Source organism: Diplodia seriata (assembly GCF_021436955.1).
Source record: "Diplodia seriata strain FDS-637 chromosome Unknown scaffold_10, whole genome shotgun sequence".
In the NCBI taxonomy this organism is placed as follows: domain Eukaryota; kingdom Fungi; phylum Ascomycota; class Dothideomycetes; order Botryosphaeriales; family Botryosphaeriaceae; genus Diplodia; species Diplodia seriata.
In genome coordinates, this window is record NW_027117317.1 from 85,294 (window position 1) to 108,327 (window position 23,034).

Sequence of the window (23,034 nt, forward strand, 5' to 3'; positions counted from 1 at the left end):
GAGTGGCGGGCAACGAGGAGGCCTGAGGCTGCCACCCAGCACGTGCGCGCGCGGCAACCACTTTTTCGGCGACGCGCTCCCGAGAAGCTCTGACGCCGAAAGCTTTCTGCTTCTGCGCACTCTCCACGCCCCCCGCCATGGCCTCGTCCTTCCGCGTCCCGGCCTTCCGCCGCCTGGTCACCCGCCCGCTCTCCACCCCTGCCATTGCCCACAGGCGGTGGGCGCAGGTCCACGATGTTCGCTACCTCGCTACTCACGGCGCCCAGGAGCGCGTGATAGCAAAGTACAAGCAGAAGCTTGACCTCAAAGCCAAAGAGTAGGTATCGAGACTGCCATGGTGACTATTGCTTGCGTCCCATGCCGCAAGCCCAGGCTGACAAAAGGCCCAGGACAGGCGTCAAGGACATTGATGAGCTCAAAGCCGTCTACAAAGAAAAGATCGAGACTGTGCGGAGAGAGGCAGCGGCACCACCCTCCACCGAGGCTCTGCTGCAGAGCACCGAGAATCCCGCATCTACGAATACGCCTCTGTTCACTCCGCCCGCACCGCCCACGACGGCGCAGCGCGCCCCGCAGTCTTCCACTGATACAAAACTTCCCCCTGGCGTCAAGACGCTCTCTTCTTTCATCGACGTAGAGAAGACGCTGGAGCTGCCCGAGAAGGAAGTCGAGATGATTTGGCGGTTACGCCACGCACGGAACCCGCAATCGCTCTGTGCCGTCATGAAGAGCAGCGGCTGGGAATCGATATACATGAACGCACGGCAGCACCCGCAATTCGTGCTCCCCATCCCTCGCCAAACCCAGGATGGCCAGGGCGCCGAGATCCACTTCATGCAATGGACCTTCCCAGCGGAGAACTGCGCCACTGTCCTCTTCACTCACCTGGCCGAGTACCAGCTGCGGAGCGAGTTTGCCGCCCCGCACACCACCGTCACGTTCCACACGGAGATGGCTGGATCCAAGGGACTAGTGCTGGTGCAGGGCAATGTGGTTGAAAATCGCGGCGTCTCAGTCGACGAGGGCAAGTGGCTGTTGATGTGTTTGCAAAAGTTCTACGGCTTGCAGGCCGAGGAGGCTAACGGCAAGCGCAAGTCGCTGCTGGAGATGTTCAGCCGTGGTGATGGCGGCTTCAAGGTCGAGGAGTTGCTGGACGAGGCGGAAAAGATTTAAGTGGCGAGTACATTAGACTACAGTTGTAGGTCTGAAGAATGGGTGTAGATACGCCTGCGTCATACTCAAAATCTTGACCGTCGCAAACAATGCTCATCAGTACCAATTCCAACCACGACACGTCATCCATCCCTTATCAAACTATGACGACCGACCGGTTTCCGAGCTCTCAGCTATGGCTTGGAATACTCGCCACTACATCTTCCGCGCCAATTTCTGCTTATGAAACACGTCTACTTCTGCTCAGCTGACGGCCAAGGTGTTCCCTTCCAAATGCCTCCTAAACTTTGGGAGACGCCTTTGGACGCTTCGACGTGGGAGACGTCTCAAGGGCGTCCGTGGATGATCGCCTCCTCCTTAGACTGCGGGATCTTTCTCGCAGAAGACGCTCAATCTCAACCTGAATGAATCCAAGTCTCCGTCAGCGAACGCGCGTTGGATCTGTAAGCTGGATTGGACGACGTCCTTACCCTTGCTTCCTCGTTTCTCCCGACCCGAGGATGTGGAGCCCTACTCTGCAAAAGGCTCATGGTCAGCTCACAGCCTGGCCATCGTCACGGGTGGCAAGAGGACCGACCGCCAGTTCCACCTCTGCCTGCGCGAGTAGGGTAACCTTTTCACTGAGCTCATCCTTAACAGCCGGAAACGTGGTCAGCACGCGGCTGGAAATAACGCAGCACGAGCTCGGTGATCTCTCCATACCTCCAACTGGATCTTCATCTTCCGCAAAGTAGCTTCTGACCTCTCCGAGCGCCTGAGATTATCCATGGTTTCCTCCAGGTCGGCTGCTAGGGCGCGGTTCGAATGTTGAAGGGCCTTATTCGACCGCTGTGCCTCGTCATGCATTTGCCTGAGGCGCCGGATCTCATTGTTCCACGGGAGACCAGGCCAGAAGCCCATGTTGACGAGATATCGAGGATTTGTTTGACAGGAGACCGGTTCACGAGGAACTGGGTCGAGTAGCTTTTATCTGCAGCCTGCGGAGCTGCTCGACGCTTTGTTCCATGGTGGCGGCCACTTGCGGAATAGACAAAAGGACGCGTGTGGCCTTTGTGGCATGCGAGAAACGATTTGGCGTGCCGAAAGCGTCGCGCATTGAACTTCCCCGCACGCCGGGGTGCTTGAGTGCGACAAGCTCAACGCCGCCACCGCGCTTAAGCTTTGGTCGATCGAAGCCACTGGTCCACTTATTTAAGCCGCGGGCCCAGCCGTCAGGCCGTCCGCTGGTCGAAACAGTCGCTTCTCTATTGCTTCACCGCCATGTGGTCGACAAACAGCCGCTTCTTGGTGGCGTTCGCGCTCATTGCCCTCGCCAACTTGGCCATAGGTCTTGATGAGATTGACCTGAAGAGCCAGCGTGGCGTAACTCTCCACTCCAGCCCCGGAATCCTGAACCCTCACTGACCACCATCATCCTCCGGCATTGCAGCGCTCCAAACCTCTCGTCAAAGCCCTTTTCCTCCACGAAAACCTCGTTCTCCGCTATGCCGAACCCGATCCTTCAACCGACCGTATCGAAACCGTCGACTCGCAGGACCTAACGACGAGTCTGCGGAACGTCGTCGGAAGCCAGGGCGTCACGCTGCCCCCGGTCGCAACGGGGCCGACGGTGCATACGGGGGGCGTTGGAGGGTCACCAACTACCGCTGCCGCGCCGACGACGACGGATGGCGTGTTAGGGCCGAACACAAAGGGAAGTGTGCCGAGCGGTGGGAACGTGGTGCCTGATACGGCGAGTGCGAGTGGAGGAAGTACTGGTACCCAGACGGCAACGAAGACAAGTGCGAGTGTGAGTGGGTCTACTCCCGCTTCTGCTTCTGCTTCCGCAGCCGCTTCCACCTCTGCTTCCGCTTCCGCTGGTGTAAGTACGAGTGCGAGCACCACGGTGAGCGAGACTGCAAGCGCCAGCGCCAGCGCCAGCGCCAGTGCGGCAGCAAGTGCTAACCAGGCCGAGTCATCACAATCGCAGCCGCAGGAGTCCGCCGCGGCCGATAACATTGTCGGCGTTGGTTGGGTGTTGTATGTGGTTGTCGTGGGAATTGGCTGGCTGCTGTAAGGACACTCTTTTCTCCTACTTTTCGGAAAACCGCAGACGAGACATTACGACAAGATGAAAAACAAGTGTAACAAGACAAATCATACTACGAAACGCCCCATGGAGCGAAACAACTGTGAGTTGCTGTCAATGGGCAACATATTTGATCAGTTCCGGCCCAATGAGTACATATTTTCATAGCACCAACCTTCACCATCACCTCGAATTTTTTTCACACTAATGTATGAGCAATTGTGTAAGATATCTAACAGAAAATGAGCCCACGCCTGTTTTTTTTTTTTTTTTTCCTTTCTCAAGAAAGCAAAGAACCTACCCGCCTATGAAATACCCATAACTATCATAGTTGAAATGATGGCATACTTCATCGAATGTAGCTATCTGGTCGCCTTTTATGTATCAGACTCCTTGCTTGCTGGTAGTTTGCCATTTTGTGTGCGGCTTGATTTCCAACAGCCATATGCCAAAATCTCCGCATGTGCAAGCCCATCGCAAGATCAGAGTAAGGAAGGAATATTTCGGCTTCAAATTTCCGTCACAGTGTGCAGCCAACCAAAGTCAAACCCGCTCACGACGCCGCTGCCCATCGGCTGCAGCCCATCAACTTCCCGGTGCTGTCCAGGTTCACACATCTAGCCTGGGACGCGGCCTTGCCTTTGACATCCTCACTTTCCCCACACTCCGCCTTTTCCGGCCCCCGATCTTGCAATGCTAGGTCCTTGAAGGGGTCGCAGGGAACGTCATTAATCGACAGCGTCGAAGTGCTCGTCATCGTCGTCGTCTCCTGCGGCGGAGGAAGAAAGCCAGAGGAAAGTGAGTTCTCTGTCGGGGTGGATAGGGGCTCGCGGATCTCGCCTTCCTCGATGTCGTCAGAGGCGTCGCCGTAGTTGAGGACGGCATGGTGGTTGGCCATGGTGGACTTCTCGACGTCGACGTCGACACTGCTCTCGTTGGAGGAGAGGTCGACTCCGTGATGGTGTGCGCTTGTGTTAGGGTGGTTTTTGGGAGGTGGGAAGCTGGACTTCGGAGAGAGGATGATCGAATTTTCCATGTCTTCACTGCTTCCGGCGGCGTAGCCCTCGTCTTCCTCCTTCTCGATTTCAATATCGACGGATGAGGGATTGGAGGTTGTAGCACCACGGGTTCCGATGTGCTTTCCCTCGGACCCACTCACCTTGGCATCCTCATCTCTTTTCTCGTCGCCATCCTGAACGACTCCCACCGTGTTCTTCTGAACGCCTGAGTCCCCTTCTTCAGCCTCCTCTTCCAATTCCGGCAGCACGCCGTCTTTCTCATAGCTTACCTCTGCGTGCCTGAACAGAGGACTCATAGTCCACGTCTTATACGCCACCGTGGCATCCCTCACATCCCAGAAGACCAACCTGATGGAACCATCCTGCAGGAACTCAGGTGAGCCTTGCAGCCTCCCACCGCACTCGCCTGCGCAACCACGACCCCTCTCGCCATCCCTCCTTTCAGTCGTGTACCGACAGTGTTCGATTTGATATCGCAGGTTCGCCGGCACGCGTAGGGCAGCACCAGGCTCCTCGATGACAAGAGTCCTGCTTGCGCCGCGGTGCCAGACAGCCTCGCCAACCTCGCGGGGAAGAAGCGGGCTGGGCCGGTCGCGGCGCTGGGTAACGTTGAAGCCACCGCCGCACCCTGGAACTTTCTGCAAAATGTCTTCGGCAGAGCGGACGAACTCAGCAGCGATATCGCCGCGGGCAAATTCGAGCGTCAGGGCGTAGCTAGTCTCGACCTCGGTGGGCGAGACGACACGCACGATTTTCTTAGGTGGGGTGACTGAGAGGAGGAAGTAACTCTTGGTGATCTGGTTCAAGAGGTTTGGGATGGAGTCTGTAGAAGGGATCTTGGCGATGTCCACATGGCGGAAATTGTGCACCATAGTCTTGAAGCCGGGCCAGTACGGGCTCCGCGCGTGTATACTCTGCTTAAGTCCATGGGAGTTGGGAAGGACCTGATGAGGGGTGGTAGCCTTGGTGATCGTCTTGGTGTTCTCGACCTTCGAGGACGACGGCTCGTCGTAGAGGTCCTCATCAAAGTCCAGGTAGCCGCTTGAGGGCTGCTCGTGCAGGGGCAGAGGGGGCTCGACAGGCCGGTCCAGATCAGCATAAGAGATCAAATTGGTGCCAGGGAAGGGAGGTCGAGGCGGGAGTTGCAGAGGGCCCCGAGGTGTCCAAGGCTGATGAGGAAAGTGACCAGGATGGAAAGGACGGTGATTGGGCGGAGGCCGGCCGTGAGAGTGAGGAGCACGAGGGGGGTCCCTTTCAAAGCGGCTGAACCGCGTAGTTTCGTCCTGGCATTCGGCTTCTGGGACGCGCTTCACGGAAACGGCTGGAGGGATGGGCAACAGGGCATGGGTCTGGCTAGTCATAGCTTGAGCCTCAGGGACCTGCTGGGCGATGTTCTCGGCCGGATGAGCAGCATGGGCGGGCGCAGCGGAAGAAAGGGCGAAATAGCTCTTGAAGCGCATCTTTGCAGTATGCTCGGGCTTTGGGTCGTCCCTCTCCACTGGACACATCCACTCCGCTGTTGGGATGTCAGTCGCTTCGGATAAACCCTGACTATTGACCACTGTGTTCTTTTCCTGGTGCGTCGCGACGGGCATTGGCTCTGAGGAGTTGTAGGTAGCCCTCGAAGCAGGAACCTTTCTCGCAAACAGCGTGGCTTCCCTTTCTGCAGAAGAGGGATGAACGGCACGGCCAAGCCCCACGTTTGACGGCCTCGCACGCGTTTGATTGCAGTCTCCGTCAAGTCCCGCCTTCAGCTTCTCCAGCTGGAGCTCCAGCTGGAGCTCTTCAATTCGTTGTTCGCTGGCATCGAGAAGCTGCTGCACCAGCTCGGCGTCAGGCTTGTTGCGAGAAACACTCGCAGCAGAGAGGTCTCTTGAGGCCGGCGAGATACGCTGCTCAGTCAGGAGGCTGAGAAGATAAGCATTGGTCTGCTCCGCGCGGGCGCGGGCTTCGCGTTCGGCGTGGAGCTGAGCACCAAGCTTGCCGAGGTGATAAGCTGCAGCTTGGTCTTGGGGTGGCTCGTAAGAGCTCATGGTGAGGCTCTTTCCACGACTTGGGTGGAATGAGGTGAGCGGCTAACGTGAGGATGAGGGAAATTAAGGCCTGCGGTTGTTTGCCACGATCAGTAAAAAGCTGGCTGGGGAGGGCCAGCATCAGGTTGATTGGTGCGACAAGTCTTACCGAACTGTTCCACTGTGAGGATGCTTGGGGTGGCTCTTCTCTTGACAGTTGTGCTGAGGTGTTGGCCAATTGGTCTGAAGATCAGCCACCTCTGGTGGCCGGGCCTTGTATGTGGTGGGTGAGTGTTGGTGGTGATCGCTCAACCTTCGGGAGTCGGGAGGGTGAAAAGGAAGAGTGGGTCGCGGCTAGAGGCTGGGTGCTTATATGCAGATGCTGTGGACGACTGCACGGGTGCTGCGGCGACTTGAACTTGCACCCTGCAGATGATCAATGCTGCAGTGGGCACGCGGACGCAATGGCCCAGTGAAAGTGTTGAGGTATATCATGTTCAGTCACTCGGTCACGCCCGAACGAGGACCTGGTGGAAGCAAGTAAACCCTGGGCGGGGCTCACAGCAGCACCACGTGCAAATCGACAGTGAGATATGGAACTGCTGTGAAGTATGTAGAGAAGGTCTCCCAATAATGTGGCAGGGAAATGGATCCGTGCTCAAGGTCGATTTTCTTTGTGACCTGCGGTGTCCCGAACACCTCTGGACGTGGAAACAAGTCTAGTATGCCATCCCAAAGCCTGTCTTCGCAAATTCTTACAGCAAGAGGAGGCGCCCCGCCGCTCGGAACAGCAAACCGCCGGCACTTTTCACCCAAAGAACTCCCCTCTGACCTCGCACTCCCACGGCCTGCCAGAAGCCCAGACCCTCTCAACGACCTCCCTCGCCCTCTGCACCTGGCTCATCCCAAATCCTTCCACCGCACTAAGTCTCTCCAAGATCTTTTCGCGCTGCCCCTCCTCTTGCGCGTCACAACCGGCGGAGAACATGGGGAAAAGTAAGCACGCCCCAGCACTGCCGTCAGGCCGTACCCGCTCAAGCGCCTTCAGTATCTCGCGCACTGCGTTCTGGACTTCACCGTCGGACGGCGGCCGTCCAAGGACGCGGCGTAGAAGGTGGAGCAGCCCCGCCCAGTGGAAAGCTTCGTTGCTCGCATATATTTCCGATTCATCCCAGGGAGGCTCCTTGACCTCTTCTGGGCGCAAGCTGGTGGTCGATCGATCGCCATGCGTGCAACCTTTGTACACAACATTCTTGTATCCATTCCGCAAGTCGATACGTAGCTGCTCTGCAGCAGCGATGACATCTTCAGGCGGCTGCCAGCCTTCACGAACGCACCCGCTCGCTTCGTCGATACGGAGGGGCTCGCACCGTTTTGCTAATTCCGCGATACGGGCGAGGCAGCCGACGAAGCGGTTGGTGAAACCGAGGAGGCAATCGATCTGGCCATCACGGATGCATTCTTCTTCGCCAACGGCAAGGTAGCCCGCATCGAGCGGGGTGTCATTCTTGCTGCCACTAAGGCTGCCAACAACATCGAGGTAGGCAAACCACCGGCTGAGGAAATAGGCAACCTTGTCTTCGCGGTTTAAAGACCGGAGGCCGCCGCGAGCGATGATCATCTGGCGAGCCAACTTGAGGTGGGATTGCCAAGAAATCGGCACCTCGAAGGCGTTCGGCGATATAACCTCTAATGAAGCAAGCATGATGGCGGTGCACAGGTTCGAATCGGAGATTTGCTCGGTGCTGTCCAGAGCGTGCCGAAGCCTGGGAAACACATCTTGCACCCAAACAGCTATCCGATTTGCGGGTTCGGGGTGGCAAAGTAAGCGCGCCCTGTGGCTTGCTGAGAACGCTAGTAGAAGGCCCAGAAGATCATCGTCAGTAACAGCCAGCTGCGGCAGAATGTTGCGAAAAGGGTTCTGTTCGCAGTCATGTGGGACAAGGATGCGAGCAGTGTGGTTCAGAAAATGATGGAAGTACAGCAGGTTCATGGGGTTTTTCAAAAGCAAAGAAGGAAGTGGCTCGAAGGTCTTGGGGATCTTGATCGGCACCGGTTTCGCGTAGTAGCCATTGGCTTCGAACGCTATGCTTTTTTGCCGCCCCTGCGATTCCTCGGCACCATCCGACGAGAGGAAGTTCGGACCGCAGTAGGAGACCGGGGGGCTGAAAAGCGCGATGGCACCGCTATCATCATTCCGCGGGCTGTCGAGATCTGGCTGGCCGATATCGTAGCCGTAGGCTGTGGCCCCGGATTTGACGTCCGAACTCGGATAATGCGGTGTCCGTCCACGCACGGAAGGACCGGCACGGCCGTCATCAATGAGCAGATCGCTTACAGACAGCCGGCGGGGATCGGGAGACGGTTGATACGGAGCGGTCGAGGTTCTTGAGCCAGACCTCAACGCGCTCTCTTCAGACGCAACCGAGGAGCCTGGAGTCAGTGGGGTTCCAACAAACGAGCCGTAAGGGGTGGCGGACGCCATTGAGTACGGCGACGGGGCATCTGCCGTTCCAGAGACTGCATTCGGCGAATCGCTAGTCGGACTCAGCCGTACTCGTTTCGTGCGGTGCTCGGTGGAAGTGGCGGCGGGCGGACTGGCGGGAGGATTCATTCGGAGCGGGGGCAGCATAGGGGAGCCAGACCCGAACTCGCCCAGAGCGCCGGAGCCGTAGGAATCATCGGCGCTTGAGGGAGAGGGATAATCGACGCTCGTGCGGGTTCGGACGCGCTGTATGCGGGGGTCGACGGGCACGGCTGACGAGCGGCGCAGCGTCACGGGCCCGCCATGGCCGCCGTATGGATGCTGATATTGCGCGCGAGCCCTGCTAGACACGGTAGCGTAGTCCTGTAGCTCTGCGGATGCGCCTACCACGGAGGGCAACACGGGCGAAGGCGAGGCCGCGCCAACGGAGGCAGCGGTGCTCGAGCGCGAGCGGACATGCTGGGCGCCGGACGGGACAGAGGCAGAGAAATGGTCAGGTGGCGGGAAGTGGGCGATGGCGGCGGAGACGGGACTGGAGTCGTCAAGGGAGCGCTTGGAGCGGCCGCCCCAGTTGAGGCGGATCGAGTAGTCGCACGTCTCGCCCTGGCGCTCGCAGTTCAGGCAGCGCGGCTTCTCCTCGCCGCTGCAGCAGGGTCAATTGCGAAGGGCAGTGGGGAAGGGCGGTGCGTACCATTTAACCTTGCGGGCTTTGCAGGGCCTGTAGACTCATGGCGCAGCCGTCGCGTCAGCACAAATGGCGCATCGCACACGTTCTTCGAGCGCGGAGGATCACCAGCAGCCATTCCGGCTCCGTCTCTTGGGCTCGGGCGCGCCGTCCTTCTTAGGGCGCGGCATGTTCGACGAGCAGCGGCGTCCACTGCGGGCGGCGGCGACTCATGGGGCACCCGAGATTCGCGGAGACGTGGCGGGGAGGATTGGATGGTCGAGGTCGTCGTCTCGGGCAGGGAAGAGGCAGCAGCGGTGCTGAGCAGCGAAGCAGTGGGGGCAAGAAGCCGCCAGCCGGCCACGGGACCGCTTGGCCTCGAGCCGCGATAAGGGTCCCAGGTTCCGCCGTCATCACAGCGCCCGCCTCTCCACGCCGTGCGTGCTCGCCACTATCGCCCGCATCGCCCTCTGGCCTGCCCGAAGCAGCCTCCGCGACGGGCTGCCACTTGCCGCAAGCGGCAATGCGCGGGCCGTACATGGCAGCTGGTGTCGCTGTCGGCCCGGGCCCTGGCGGCTGTCCAGGCGGCTGGGGGCCCACGTCGGCCCTGTGATCCTGGCTGGCGTCATCGTTGACGCCGTCGGGTCACGGCCCACGTTTTTTCTTCTTCTCCGTTTCCCACGCGTCGCTCGACCGTTTCCTCTGTCGTTTCTCTAGAATACGTATTTTTTAATCATGGCTGCGGATACCATCCTGGATGCTGCCGTTGAAGGCGGCCGGCAGCTCGCGGCCAGGCATCCGCTGCAGCGCCTCGACAGCCCGTCTCGCGGTACTTCCGCGCTGCTCCACGTACGCTGCCATCGTCCTCAACCCGGCTTTCCTGCTTTCTGACCAGCACGCTCTCGACAGTCCATCGGTTGTTGCAGCTTCACTTACTCCTTCTATTAGTACGCTCCCCTTCTCATTTTGTACACATTCCACCCCTTCCTCACCCTTCCCGGAAGCCCGCGGCAAGACACGCCTACTCCCTAGAGCACCGTGACCTCACCCGCATCTGCCTCGCAGAGTACTCGTGTAGGCCGTCGAATTCAACAACTGGTCGTAACTGCCCACAGAGGAAGGGTGTGGCGTCTTTCGCGGAGTCCGGAGGGCTTCGATCTTCTTTCTCCTGCTGTGACCTCCCACCCCTAATTTGCGCTGACCACTCGCCGTTCCCAGCCTGTTTTACGAGCCCAACCCTATCAACGAATCGTGGGGCTGGCACCTTCAATTTCTAACCTGCTGCGGCCTCTCCCTCGCCTTCCTAACCTACATTTTTGCCCTCCTCGCCGACCTGACCCTCTCCCGCGCGCTTTTCCGCGCGAAGAACCTACTGGCCCTGACCTCGGCGCCGCTCGAATGCTGCATCTCCGTCCTCTATTGGGTCATCAAAGCCATTGACCCGCGCCTCCTCATGCACCCGGACCTTCCCGCCCTCGACCTGCTGCCAGACATTTCTTTCCACCTCGCCCCGGCCGTCCTGCTCGCCCTGGACCTGCTCTTCTTCTCGCCGCCCTGGACGCTCACCGCCACCCCCGCCCTTGTCGTGAGCTCCCTCGTCGCCGTGGGCTACTGGTTCTGGGTCGAGGCATGCTTCGCCCACAACGGCTACTACCCCTACCCGCTCTTCGGCCAGCTCGACACCCCCGCCCGCGCTGTCCTCTTCACCGGCGCCGCCGCCATCATGACCGTCAGCACCCTTGCCCTCAAGGCTGTGTACAATTCCGTGAATGGCCCGAGTAAGAAGAGTCCCAGGGCCGGCGATGCGAAGAAGGGGTCGTAGCTTTCCTTGAAAAGGCTGGGCAAACGGGGCTGGAGCCGAAGGTTACTGTTCTTCCCCGGCCCTCTTACCCCGACCCTACAAGGATATGAGGCAGAAGCTGGAAAAAGGAGTCTGGAGGAGCATCACATTTATCACCACTTTTTCTAGATCTTGGGAGGGGCATCTACCGGTCAAGGAAAATGCCAATTCCCGAATAAGGTATCGGACCTACGAACGTAGATTCGTTCGGCAACTCGCTCTTCATTCTAGATAACTTTGCCTAAGAACATGCATCAGACGATGTCATATTGATAGACTCTTTGAGAACACTTTGAAGATGCAGTGTAAAAAGACCTTCGTCAATATCGACGCTCTGTTGCAGGTTCCGCTCCTCTATTTAGCACGCAAAGCTTCTTTAGTGCTTGCGCCTTGACGGTGTAGAAAGGTGCATTGTAACATCACTCGAGAGCAACGCTCAATTCAATCGGTAAACCCATTTATTCAGCGAGCTGCGACCGCCGAAGCCAGACATTCATGTGTCCGTCCCCCTTCATGGCTATTGATTCTTATCGTCTGCTCTTCCAAAATTACCTGAAAGGGCAGTAACTACACGATCCGCTGAACCATGTGGCCATGCAAGAGAAATAAGAAATGTCTATCCCGTTTTGTACGCCGTCACCTCCTGAAAATGATTCATACGAAGATGCCTTAGAAAGCAATGCAAGTCCCGCCTGTTAACCTGAAAGCTCCCATGAACACCATAAATCGCCGCATGCAGAAATTCTTTTGTGGAGACCCGAGAATTGTTCGCACCAAGACCATCGCATTTGAAGCGAGTGTGCAGGAAAAGTAAACCAAAAAGGACATCAGCCGTTAGCCATGATTCGTTAAATAATCCGAAAAGTTTCGCAAAGCCAAAGGTAAGGCGATCTCATCGCCTGAATGTCGCATTGAAGACCGGGATCAACGCGCGCGTTGATCCGTTGCCTTCGGATACCATGGAGAAGGGTAATGAAAATACGGAGAGCTCGTCGTGGAGAGCCGGAAAGGCGCACCGAGTTCGAAGGCATATCCACATGAACAGAGGGCTTGCTTGGAAGAGAGGAAATGGAAAGACCAGTCACGGTAGAAGATTTTTCAGGTTGTCTCAAATGGCCTCCAGTGAAGAACGAGCGCGTCAGCGAAAAGATGCGGAGTGCTGGGGTTCGAGAAGAGGATAGCAGCTCAAAGGTCCAGATGGAGCATGGTGACACTGCCCGAGCTTACTAGAATAGTGTCTTTACATGCCATCTTGCACGCTCAGCGTGAGGAGAAGCTGGTCAATTCTGGGGTGTCGTTGGGCCAGAGAGTGCATGCTCGTCTTCCGCCTTAGGTTGAGCTTTAGGACCTGCATCATCTAAACCAATTGTGCCAGAAGCAAGGAAGGCGTTGTTGTTGACCCAGAAATTTGTATTCGGAAAGCTGGGACCAAGAAGTCCATTCAGCTCTGTCTGATGTTGAAAGGCCTGGAAAGGCTGGCCCATGAGCGCGACCCCACTCTCAAAGTACGTCGGCGTCTGCTGCTGGAAGGCCATGTTGTCATAGGCAGGGTAGACTGCGTTGACGCCGTGGCCAAACGGGTTGAAGTCCAAGCCGTGGTAGCAGTCTTGCTGCAGCAGAGTCTGCCCAAGATGATGCTGAGACTGACCGATGTGTTGATGGACCCGGTCCATCTGCTGTTGCAGCTGTCCTGACTGCTGCTGGGTCCCATCGAGCCGCTGCGGCGGGGGTCGAGTAGGCGAGCGTAATTGCTCTTGCTGGGACGGATGATTGAACTCGGAGGTCAGCATGGCCATGCTAGTCGAGCGGCCAAAAGGCTCGTCATCGTCTTGCTTGAGCACTTCAAAAGCAGGCCTGCGCCGTTTGCGAGAAGGTCCTGTGACCTGCTCCTCCGAGACTCGGTCTTGGCCCATGGCGCGTTGCAGGTCGAGCTCGTCTTCCAAGATCAGATCATTGTCGTTGCGCTTCCTCGGGGACCTACGGCGAATGCGAGTGCTGGCGCGGGACTGCTGACGCGAGGAGTCACGGATGTTGGGGACCAACTCTAACAGAGGCGGACGAACCTGGTAGTCAATGGAAGGAGAGGCATCGAACTTCGCCGGAGAGCTGTCGGTCACCGAGCCGGATATGGGTCTCTCCTTGCGTAAAGTGCCGCAAGGCGTCCAGATATGCTCCGTCGCCTCAACCTCGCGGCTGTTGTACTCAAGCTGCTCGACGACAGACACGTCCTTCTTCTGGTTCCTCTTGCGCTTCATCTCCGGAGTAGCAGAGTCGAAAATGTCCATTCCTGGCCAGTAGATACCCTTCAGCCTCGAGGCTTCGCTGACGATGGTAGTGTCGATAATCTCGTCATCATCCTTGTCAGCGTGGAAGCTGGGGGCTGTCGATGGGGCTGTCATTGGTGGCGTGGCGGCGCGCGAGTAAGGCTCCGACTTTTCGGTGAAGACTTCTGAGCCTTCGATCAGACCGGCATTGCCAGGCGACGCCGTGGAAGGGCTGTACGGACTGGGCCAGGCGTGCTGCTTCGGCGCAAATGCCGGTGGAGGATAAGGACGATCGGGGAACTTGGGTGACTGCGACGGGCTGGGCTCGTCCTTCACAAGCTGATCTGTAAGACGAGGGTCGAGGACATAGGCATTCGCAGCCTTGCGGCGGAGGGATTCTTGGGCAGGGTTCGGGGTCTGCCGCGCGCGAGCGTCTTCCACTCGGTCAGCTTGGGCGACAATAGCAGCATGCGGCATTGACGACTTACTGGCGGCTCTCGTCCGTGTTCGTCGCTTGTCCTTCAGATTCATCCTGTCTGACATGAGGTGCTCAATGCCCCACTCGGTGTACCAGGTGTTGTAGGAGTCGATTTGCTGGCGTGCGTCGGCCTCGCTGGCGGCCCTGATCTGCAGCTTGTAGTAGTGGGCCAGATGGCCCTTGCTCGCAATGTGGGTGAGTAGGTGAGAAACATCGGAAAACTTGGGCTGCTTGGGGCAAATGCTGCAGAGTAGAGGGATGTTAGAGGTGAAAGAGGCCATGGCGGGCGGCGCTGTGTGTGACGGAAGCAACGGAGCAATGGAGCTGGGCGTAAGGACAGAACAATCAAGACGGCAGATGGCACCGACGGGTGCAGAAAGGAACGGCTGAAGCTGGTGGGGAGAGGAAGAAAGAGGAGACGGGCGGTTGGAAGATCTGAAGGAGGACCCGCCGTCATTCACCGAGGAGTGCGGCTGCTGCGGTGGAGGTTGTTCTTTCCTCGACCAGCTCAAGCGCGAGCTTTATCAGCCGCCGCGTCGCCGTCGCGTCGCCCGTCGAGCCCTAGCCGCCAGGCTGGTTACGGGACGGCAAAGCTAGCCAGATATCATCTTCATTGCTACGGAAGGAGCGCCCGCGCGCCCGCAGCCTGCCTGCATGTCGCTCCAGCTTGTCGGCCTCGCCCTCGTGAACAGCGTTAAGGCGAGTGCTACGAGCTGTCGCAGCTGTCGCTTTGCGCTTGCCTTGTATCCCGCGTCTCACGGGTGAGAGATGCGGGTTATTAGATTGCAAGCGTCGAGCACTATCCCCTCTACTCTACCTCCGAAGTACGCGGTCGGTCACGCTCTTGGGCATGCAGCTGTGGAAACATGTCAGCGCGCCGTACGCTCCCACCCGCTACCGTTGCAACATACTACACAGGGTCGATCTCCTTCAGGCCGGCGAATTTAACAAGGCTCAGCCCCGCAAGGCCGAAGTGGGTGTGGAAGACATCCACCGTATCGCCGGGTCGGTCTGCGATGCCGCCCAGCTCAGGGTCCTGCGCCATCAGCACGCGGTAGGTCGGTCGCAAAGGGCTTCTTACCTGGCACTTTAGGATGAAGGAAGCAAGCTTGCTGCCATCAATCCAGTGCAGTCTATCAATCATCGCCATGGCACTCAAGACCCACCAGCTGTAGCACGCGTCTTCAAGCTTCTCCGGTCTACCATTCAGGCCACCGTTCGGCCTTTGCCTCTCGCTCAACCATCCGCCCAGCCTGTCCCGGTCCACCAAGTCAAGACGCCCGGCTATTGCCAGTGCACCGACGCAGGTGAACACCTGGCCCGAGTGCGACTCGGCCCCGGGAGATGTGCCAAACCCCCCGTCCAGATTCGCGCATGCTTGTATGTGCTCGACCGCCTTGTCGACGTTGGCGAGGTGCATCAGGCCAAGGAGCGACAGGGCGTTGAAGGCGCCGTAGAGGAAGCGCGTGTCACACTCGCCCCATCGGTCTCCCGCAAAGGTCCCTGTCTCGTGCTGGAGTCCGACAATGACTGTATAAAAGTCAGCGCACATTCTTGCATGTGAGCTTTGGGGGGTTGCGTACATTGGCCAATCTTCCCCTTACCGCCAGGGACGCGCCGTTCAAGCTCCTCGAAGCCATCCAGTGTGGCGATGATTTGCACAGCACTGACGGTGTAGAGCATGTGTGCGTCATGGCCAGGCGCTGCGCCGAAGCCTCCGTCATCGTGCAGGCAGGAGATCACAAAGTCGAGAACATCCGCGTGAGGCAGCGCGTCCGGGTGCCCGAGCAGGTGCAACGCGGTGAGGCCCCAGTACAATCCGTTCAGCCGCAGGTGTTCTGTTAGCCAGTACTCAAGCTCATCTTTGCGCTGGAAGGAGAGCGTTAGTCACAGCTGCCAGCCGCACAGATCTGCCCGTAGACACGCACTGTGTCGAGGCTTTGGATGTATTTGACGTGCTTGTCGATGTAGAGCTGGAGCTCGTCCGGAAGTTGCCCACCCTTCGCACCGCCTCTCCCAGGCCCAGAAACCAGCGACATGATGTTCCTTTGCAGACTCGCGCAATGTCCCGGTGTTGCTGTCTTGGGTAGAGCTTGCGTGATGGATTTGTAAAGGCCGAGGAAGGAGATGTAGTGCGGAGGGATTTTGAGGTGAGGTGGGGCCGCAGCTTGTACGGCGCGCCAAATGGACCAATATGACAAACGCTAGATCAGCCATCTCGGAAACACATTTTTCATGTACACCGACCGGAACCTTGTTAGCCATGCGGGAACTCCTTGCATGGTGGACAACGCGGCAGAAACCAAAAGAACTTCACATCTGAGTACGTTAAAGCTGCCTATGGACGCTACTATTCAGGCCAGGCAAGCCGTAGACTTGCACATGACTCCCATACAAGGCCGGGTTAGAGGAAAGAGAATATGGTTGAAGGTATGTCCACCCCAGGAGCTGCTCTCCAAAGTCCAGCCCTGATGGCGCTGTGGACATGGAATGATCCACCAGAATAGCATCTTCATCCGTGAAACAAGACGAATCGCTAAAGCCCGATTGAAAAGCAAAGCCTCCTCTCGCTGCCCTCTCCTTTACCGCGAGACCCGTTCAATGATATGCCAGAAGCAGAGAGATAAAAAGAAAAGAAAAGAGAAGCCGCTGAGACTGATGGGGCGACGGGGAATCGCAACGAAAATGAGAATGAAATGACATGAACCTCCATTGAGGAGCCCGAATGCTGGCTCGGGAAGGAAAGAAAAGATAAAGGACGACCAAACCCGCAAACAATCCCAGAAGCTTTTTATACTACATCGCTCGAAGTTTATAGAACGCCAAGTGCTCCCAAGGCCCCATCCTGTTCCTTACTCGACCTCGAAATGTCCGTGGGAAAACCGCCCACTTCATTCTCTGGAACTCCGTGCTACCGACAAAGCGTGAGCGGTCGTCAATTGTTGCTCTCGATCAAAGAAATTCGTCGCTGGATTGCGTGTGCATTGGCGTAAAGGGGACGTCAGAATGCTCCTCACTCCGAGAAGATGCGGGCGAAGTGCTTCTCCCAGATCCAGCCAATGGTGCCGGACGAGTCATCTTGGTTCCTGGCGAGCCACAACTCGCCTCGCATACCAAGGACGTCAAAGACCTGCGTAGCCATCAGTTTCTCGCCACATTTCACACGGATATAGATCATCTCACCTCTCCAGGAACATAGACCAGATATGGAAATCCGGCCTCGCGACGATCATGGGCGATGTTGAACTCGAACAGACTAGCGGCCAAAAACAAAACCTTCTCCTCACTGCCGTCTTGCTCGAGGGCGTCATCTCTGGTATCCGTGGGAGAATCTGACATCGGCATGGCAGACGAGAAGATGGAAGAAGATCGGGTGTTTTGAGACTGCGACGAGAAAGCAGACTGGCCGGACGTGCGGCCCTGGTCGGGAGTATCCAAGCTGATTCGTGTCTGGGACGAATGCGGATCCGGAGTGCGTCCTGTAGAAGTGGCTGGTCGCTGGGGGAAGTAGCCAGCAACCGGCATCTGGGCGGAAACCGAATGAGGCGTCGAGGGCCCACGACTTGACATGGTAGATCCTGCCCGAACCCTGCCAGGTCCCGTTGGAGAAGGCATGGTGGGTGACATTTGTGGAGGGTCCATGATGAGAGGCGTGTTCCCCACTTCCACATGAGAATAGTTGCCGCTTTGGCGCTGCGAACCGGGGGTGGGCGACGTGATGATGATGGACTGGTCGCTGTTGATCGACTGGGTCCGTTTGGAGCTTGCAAACGTCGACGGGCGTTTCATTGACAAATCATCGCCCATGAACGTGGTAGCTGGAGAGAATGCTGCAGCCTCCTTGACGCCGCGGATGACGCTCTCGATGCGCTCTAGCTCCTCCCTGCACCTGAAGTAATCCACCTCAAAAGCATTCTCGATGGCCGGCAGCTCAAGGAGCTTGAAATCGACTTGCTCTCCTTGGAACAGAGGTTTCTCGAATTGGAGACTCAGGACCTGGTACCACCTTCTTTGAGAATCGATAAGATTCTTCTGACAAGCCTCGATCAGCAACTTGGTCTTAGAGTAGAGCTTAGGCAAGTCATCTTTCAACGCCCCGTTGATGGCGATGAACTCGTCGCCAACTTCCTTCAACTTGTTGTCGACTTTTCCGCCACTGTCTTTGAGGAGCTTATACTTCGCATAGTCGGGCAGGCGCTTCTTCCGCTTTTGCATGAGCTTCTGAGGCTTTCCGTGCAGATCCCAAAGGACCGATATTGGCTTGATAACAGTCTTGCGGACTTCCTCTTTCTGCACCACTCGTTAGTACCATGGGGAAACGAGCAATTGCAAGTGACTTACGTGACTCTCGAGCGCGTAACTAGTGATCTCTTTGATCATCACCATGTATTGGCGCCATTTGCTCTCGATCTCCGGGTGCTCGGGCAGGCCAACATTAAGCCACTTTTCCAGCTCTTCTGCTAGGATACAGTTTTGTTTGACCATCCTGTCAACATCCTCGAGGTACTTCTCGACGTCCCTCATGACGATCTGCAGCTGGAAGAAGTGTCCGCCAAACTTCTGGGAGATGGCGTCGTATTCGGGATCGTCGACTGTCTCGGAAAGGCCAACCTGCTGCTTTACTTTCTCTGCACGTCGTCCAAACGCCTTCTGCACGGCAGCCCCGATGCCGGCGTCTGACTTTTCCCGCTTGCGCGTAACGATTTTCTCCACAATCTCCTTCCTTCCCTTGGTCTCGTTGATCCTGGTGCTGAGAGCTTTCAGACCCTCGTGAGAGAACTTCAGGTTCGTGTAGTCGGGATGATCTTCTGGTGTCATCTTAATTATGCCCTCAAGCAGCAGGCTGTACTTGAGGAACCGCTGGGTTGGTTTGATGATCAAGGAGTCCAGGTCCCATGCTGTGGTGATGTCGCCTGCGTAGTTGTGGCACTCACTCAGCCATATCTGAACCTGCTTGTTCTTTTGGATCTCCTGAAGACGATTGTTCGCCGCGGTGTGATTTTGCACATAAGCACAGTACACTCTCTCCATCTCGTTCAAATGATCTAGGAAGGCGGCACCGATGGCTGTCTTCCTGTCCGTACGGTCTTCTGGTGGTCCAGCAGTCTCACTTGGATCGCCATTTGTCGAAATACTGTTGCGCTTGTGCCACCTACCACCCTGATTCAATTTGAATATGGGCTCCGCCGCAGGTCTGAGGGCATCGAGGAAGTTGAGAGAGAACGCAACAATTTCTGCAGTGTTGCCGAAGAGGACTTTTCGGTCGTCATCACTGACTTCATGGATAGCATACGACGTGCCCTTGTAAATGTCTTCCACAACCTTCATGTCTTGGAAGTAGTGAAGTTCCGTTTCCAGCAGTTCCTTGATCTGATATCTGCGTTGAGCAAGTCTCCTCGAGTCCTCAGGGTCTTGCTGTGCAGCTTTCTCGTCTGCCGTCCCCGGGGACACATGGCTAGCAGCAGTCGATGCGATCTGTTGCCCGACTCCATCGGAATCCTCTCCAGGGTGGTCGGGTTTGATAGCGCCAGCTTCGATCTCCCCGGGAACTACGTAGTCCTGAGAAGGTTTTCTGAGCACGCTTGGTGCAGGCGGCGTGGTTGGCGCTCCAGCAGTAGTGTCAGTTTGGGGAGCCATTGCGTTATGCCTTGAAGCTGGGGAATCCGCATTCGATGGATGGTTTTGAATACTGAGGCCCAACCCTTCCGTAGTGCTTTGAACCTGAGCCAGGCTAGGTTGAAATGGGCTTGTGAGCCTTGAAACGGGGTTGAGAGGTGTAGTCGGACCTGCGCTTGGCGAAGTGTTCTGAGCGGCCTGTCCCGGCGAGTATCTCCAATCCTTGGGGGGCGGAGCTGGTCGATCCTCTGCTTCTACACCTTTGACACTTGCGGGCCGCGATGGCTTCCCGTAGAACTCCGACGATCCGTAAATAATCGCAGTACCACCCAAATCGCCCTCTGGTGCTAACCGCCGTTCGTAGTCATCGAGGAAGTCGTCTTGAACATAAGTTTGGGATGGTTGTTTTGGAGTATTTTCTGGCGAAACTGAAGTGGCACTGGCACTGTCCTTGACTAGGCTTGTCAGAAACTGCTCGGTCTTCTCTCTAGACGTCCATTCGTCGTATTCTAGGAAGGGTGAAACAGCTTTGATTTGCTGCTGAAAACCGTGGGCGATCTCAGGCGTAACCGTTTTTGAGCTCCGGTAGAAGTCAAGAATTTTGAGAATCATGCTATTTGAATCGAGCTGGTCACGGGTAAAGCGGCCATTTGAGGGCAGGCGGTGGATCTGAGGTGTCCAATCTGCAGCACGCGGATCGTGATGTTGTCTTGTCATACCCATGTTGATCGACTCATCTGGCGCAATGGAGGAATGAGAATCGTAGGGGTATGAATCGCGTCGGTCGCTTCCGTCATCGACGAATTGAATTCCCTCAACTGATGCTTCATACGAAGTAGCGCTCCAGCGGGCGCTTTGATCACGGGAGCCTTGGCTTTGGCCGGACCACAGCTGTTGCGATTGCTCCAATGAGGGTGTCGCCCCCAGCATGATATTGATGGATCCTGAGTCATCCTTCTCGCTTTCCGCGGTGTCTGTGTGAGACGTACTGGAGCAAACGCTTTCACGCATTTGCAGCACCTGATCCAGCATGTTTCTGTCGATTGGGGTTGCATTCGCCAAGGAGGAAAGAGAATTGGGGAAGTCATCGTCCCCACTCTCGTGGAAGGCAGAATCGCGCTGTGAATCTGGCTTGGGCGTAATGTCGCGCTGAGCTTTAGGAGAGAACGCGGGTGCAAGCGTCCCCAACACCGGAGACTCCTCGGTCTCAGACGCTGCCGCTCCCGCCCTGGGATTCTGCTCTGCTTGTAGTGGACCATCTGTAGACAGCCTTTGACTATGTATCGAATTTCCATCTTGAGTAAAGGTGCCGTCGACACCAACCTGGGCGTTTGTGTTCGGCTTATCGTGCGAGTCCGAGGAAGGGCTCACTGCGCGGGATGCAGATTTGGCCTTGGTCGTGGGTGCTTTCCGGTGGGCCGAAATACCTTGCGCGCGCATAGACTTCTCAATCAACGCCTTCCTGTCAGCAATGGTAGGTCCTGCGAGCCCAAGGTCACCCCGAGGTTTAGGTTTCTGGGGAGGCCCTCTTGCGGCTGACGCCTTCTCTGCCACTCTCCTGCTTGCAGGTGGCGGTGGGTTTCTTAAGCGCTCGGCCATCTTGGCCCTTGAGGCAGCAGTCGAGGCCGCTGATACAGGTTGTCGCGGGCGAGAGCTACGAAGGACAGGCGACAAGGTGGGCGGTGGAACGTTGACCTGTACCGATACCTTGGGGCTCTCGCGTGATCGTTTGCCAGGGGTTGTGGCGTATCTACGGGTCGAGCTTGGTGTAACGGGACGTGCGCGCGGCGTAGAGTCCTTGCTGGAGGCACTTTTGTTTGCGTTTTTGTCGACCGACGGCGCCTTGATATTGTATCTCCGTTCGCTCAGTGCAGAGCTTGTGCGCGATGATTGGATCGAGGATGCGGATTCTGATGTCACTGAAGGACGTCGCGCCGACGGAAGGGGGATCTTCGAATGCGCTCCGCGAGCGGAAGCTTGGATCTGAGAAAAGTACTCGTCAATGCCGTTCGGATCAAAGTGAGCCTCGTGCGATGGTGAACGTGGCAGGCCAGTGAGGTCGCTTCGTGATCTCCTATGTCCTAGAGCTGAGGCGGAGCGACCGCGTCCCGGAGTTGTGAGCATCGGGACGTTTGGCGTCGTACGGCTTCTCCCATGGGAGAACAAGCCGGTAGGTCGTTGCGCAGTGCCATCTAGCGAACCGCTGCGAGGATGCGCAGTCTCCGAAATGCCGTAACCGAGTGACTCTGGGCCGAGCGCATCGTTCGGGACCTCGCCGAACAGCAGCGGCCGGCCCGGACCACCTTGACTCGAACTTGAAGAGCTTACTGATGATTTGGCATGGCGGCGACCATGCTCAGGCGCTTGCGACGGATTGCCGCCGCGCCTCAGGACATTGCGGGAACCTGCCGCGCCGTTGAGTCCATTGCTACCCTTCGATTGTTCAATATGAGAGTGTCCAGATTCAGCCTCGCGCACTGATTCGATATTCGTGGTGCCGGCAATAGGCGAGCTGGCATGACGGGGAGCGGATCTGGTCGAAGGGGCGGGCTTTCGGAGCTTCGCGGCGCTGGCGCTCTCGTCGGTGGCGGGAGGTTGGTTGAACCTGCTGACAATGTTCTTGACGGGCGGGCGGTAGGAATTGGTAGCAGTCGGCCTCGAACCATTGGACACGGGCAGCGAGGAAGCTGGGCTGGAGACAGACCGCAGGTTCTGACGGGCGGACTTCAAGGCTGGCGAGGGCGACTTAGCGCTGGGCACGCGATGAGGAGGATCTGGACGGCTGGAGACCGTCGCCATCGCGCCGTTGACGACCACGTTTGGTTGCGGGGGGGAGGAAGGAGGAACAAAAGGACCCTGACGATAGAAGTTGTCTGGCTCTTCGCCATCAGGCGCGTCGAATGGGCCCTCAGCCGGTAAGGATCCGTTCGCGTAGTAGGCAGCGTGGCGGTGCTGCTCATACAGGCCCGAGGGAGTGCTGCTGCTCCACGAGTCCATGTCCTCTGGCTGCATCGTTCATAGTCTCCGGGGCCGAGCCACGCCAGACGCCGGGGGGCTCCAGGGTGGTGGCTAGGGAGGGATGGCTGGGCGTGCAGCAATGACCGGAGCGAGGTGGGTGAGTCGTTGGGGCGCGGCAGGCGATCGCCAATGACGAGGGCGAAACAACGTGGTGTGGTGAAGCGAGCGGCGGACCGTCTTGGGAGTCGTGTCGTCGCGCGAGCAAATGACACTGGAGCTTGGGGTACCGCCGCACGTCGGGGGCCGGCGCGCAGCGAATCAGCAGCGCGGCAGGAGGATGAGTTGTTTCACGACCAGGGCGGGCGGCGCGCAGGGGCAACAGGCGTCCGCGGGCGGGATTTCGGGCGGTTCCAGGCAGACAGGAGAAGCGAGGCGCACGCTGGAGCGGAGGAGGAAG

At 57.5% G+C, this 23,034-nt stretch overlaps 8 protein-coding genes across 8 annotated transcripts; 2 read left to right on the forward strand and 6 right to left on the reverse strand.

The window, feature by feature from the left end:
• Positions 1-137: 137 nt before the first annotated feature.
• SLS55_009228 (uncharacterized protein) lies at positions 138-1,173 on the forward strand (the record flags this gene model as incomplete). The annotated part of the gene is made up of 2 exons (XM_066780630.1): positions 138-316; positions 390-1,173. 2 exons carry the CDS (start codon positions 138-140, stop codon positions 1,171-1,173), a joined length of 963 nt encoding a protein of 320 aa, XP_066628576.1.
• A 532-nt stretch (positions 1,174-1,705) lies between these two features.
• SLS55_009229 (uncharacterized protein) lies at positions 1,706-2,073 on the reverse strand (the record flags this gene model as incomplete). Its single annotated transcript, XM_066780631.1, has 2 exons — positions 1,706-1,835; positions 1,883-2,073. The coding sequence occupies 2 exons, from the start codon at positions 2,071-2,073 to the stop codon at positions 1,706-1,708; spliced, it is 321 nt and encodes a 106-aa protein (XP_066628577.1).
• Positions 2,074-3,794: 1,721 nt separating this feature from the next.
• On the reverse strand, positions 3,795-5,855 carry SLS55_009230 (uncharacterized protein; the record flags this gene model as incomplete). The annotated part of the gene is made up of 1 exon (XM_066780632.1): positions 3,795-5,855. One exon carries the CDS (start codon positions 5,853-5,855, stop codon positions 3,795-3,797), a length of 2,061 nt encoding a protein of 686 aa, XP_066628578.1.
• Positions 5,856-7,080: 1,225 nt separating this feature from the next.
• On the reverse strand, positions 7,081-9,487 carry SLS55_009231 (uncharacterized protein; the record flags this gene model as incomplete). The annotated part of the gene is given in 3 exon segments (XM_066780633.1): positions 7,081-9,387; positions 9,457-9,464; positions 9,484-9,487. The coding sequence occupies 3 exon segments, from the start codon at positions 9,485-9,487 to the stop codon at positions 7,081-7,083; spliced, it is 2,319 nt and encodes a 772-aa protein (XP_066628579.1).
• Positions 9,488-10,178: 691 nt separating this feature from the next.
• SLS55_009232 (uncharacterized protein) lies at positions 10,179-11,243 on the forward strand (the record flags this gene model as incomplete). Its single annotated transcript, XM_066780634.1, has 2 exons — positions 10,179-10,186; positions 10,640-11,243. 2 exons carry the CDS (start codon positions 10,179-10,181, stop codon positions 11,241-11,243), a joined length of 612 nt encoding a protein of 203 aa, XP_066628580.1.
• Positions 11,244-12,541: 1,298 nt separating this feature from the next.
• Positions 12,542-14,284, reverse strand: SLS55_009233 (uncharacterized protein; the record flags this gene model as incomplete). The annotated part of the gene is made up of 1 exon (XM_066780635.1): positions 12,542-14,284. The coding sequence occupies one exon, from the start codon at positions 14,282-14,284 to the stop codon at positions 12,542-12,544; it is 1,743 nt and encodes a 580-aa protein (XP_066628581.1).
• Positions 14,285-14,913: 629 nt separating this feature from the next.
• On the reverse strand, positions 14,914-16,042 carry BET2 (Rab geranylgeranyltransferase; the record flags this gene model as incomplete). The annotated part of the gene is made up of 3 exons (XM_066780636.1): positions 14,914-15,533; positions 15,587-15,872; positions 15,932-16,042. The coding sequence occupies 3 exons, from the start codon at positions 16,040-16,042 to the stop codon at positions 14,914-14,916; spliced, it is 1,017 nt and encodes a 338-aa protein (XP_066628582.1).
• A 974-nt stretch (positions 16,043-17,016) lies between these two features.
• On the reverse strand, positions 17,017-20,342 carry SLS55_009235 (uncharacterized protein; the record flags this gene model as incomplete). The annotated part of the gene is made up of 4 exons (XM_066780637.1): positions 17,017-17,133; positions 17,187-18,293; positions 18,345-19,562; positions 19,878-20,342. The coding sequence occupies 4 exons, from the start codon at positions 20,340-20,342 to the stop codon at positions 17,017-17,019; spliced, it is 2,907 nt and encodes a 968-aa protein (XP_066628583.1).
• Positions 20,343-23,034: the final 2,692 nt, after the last annotated feature.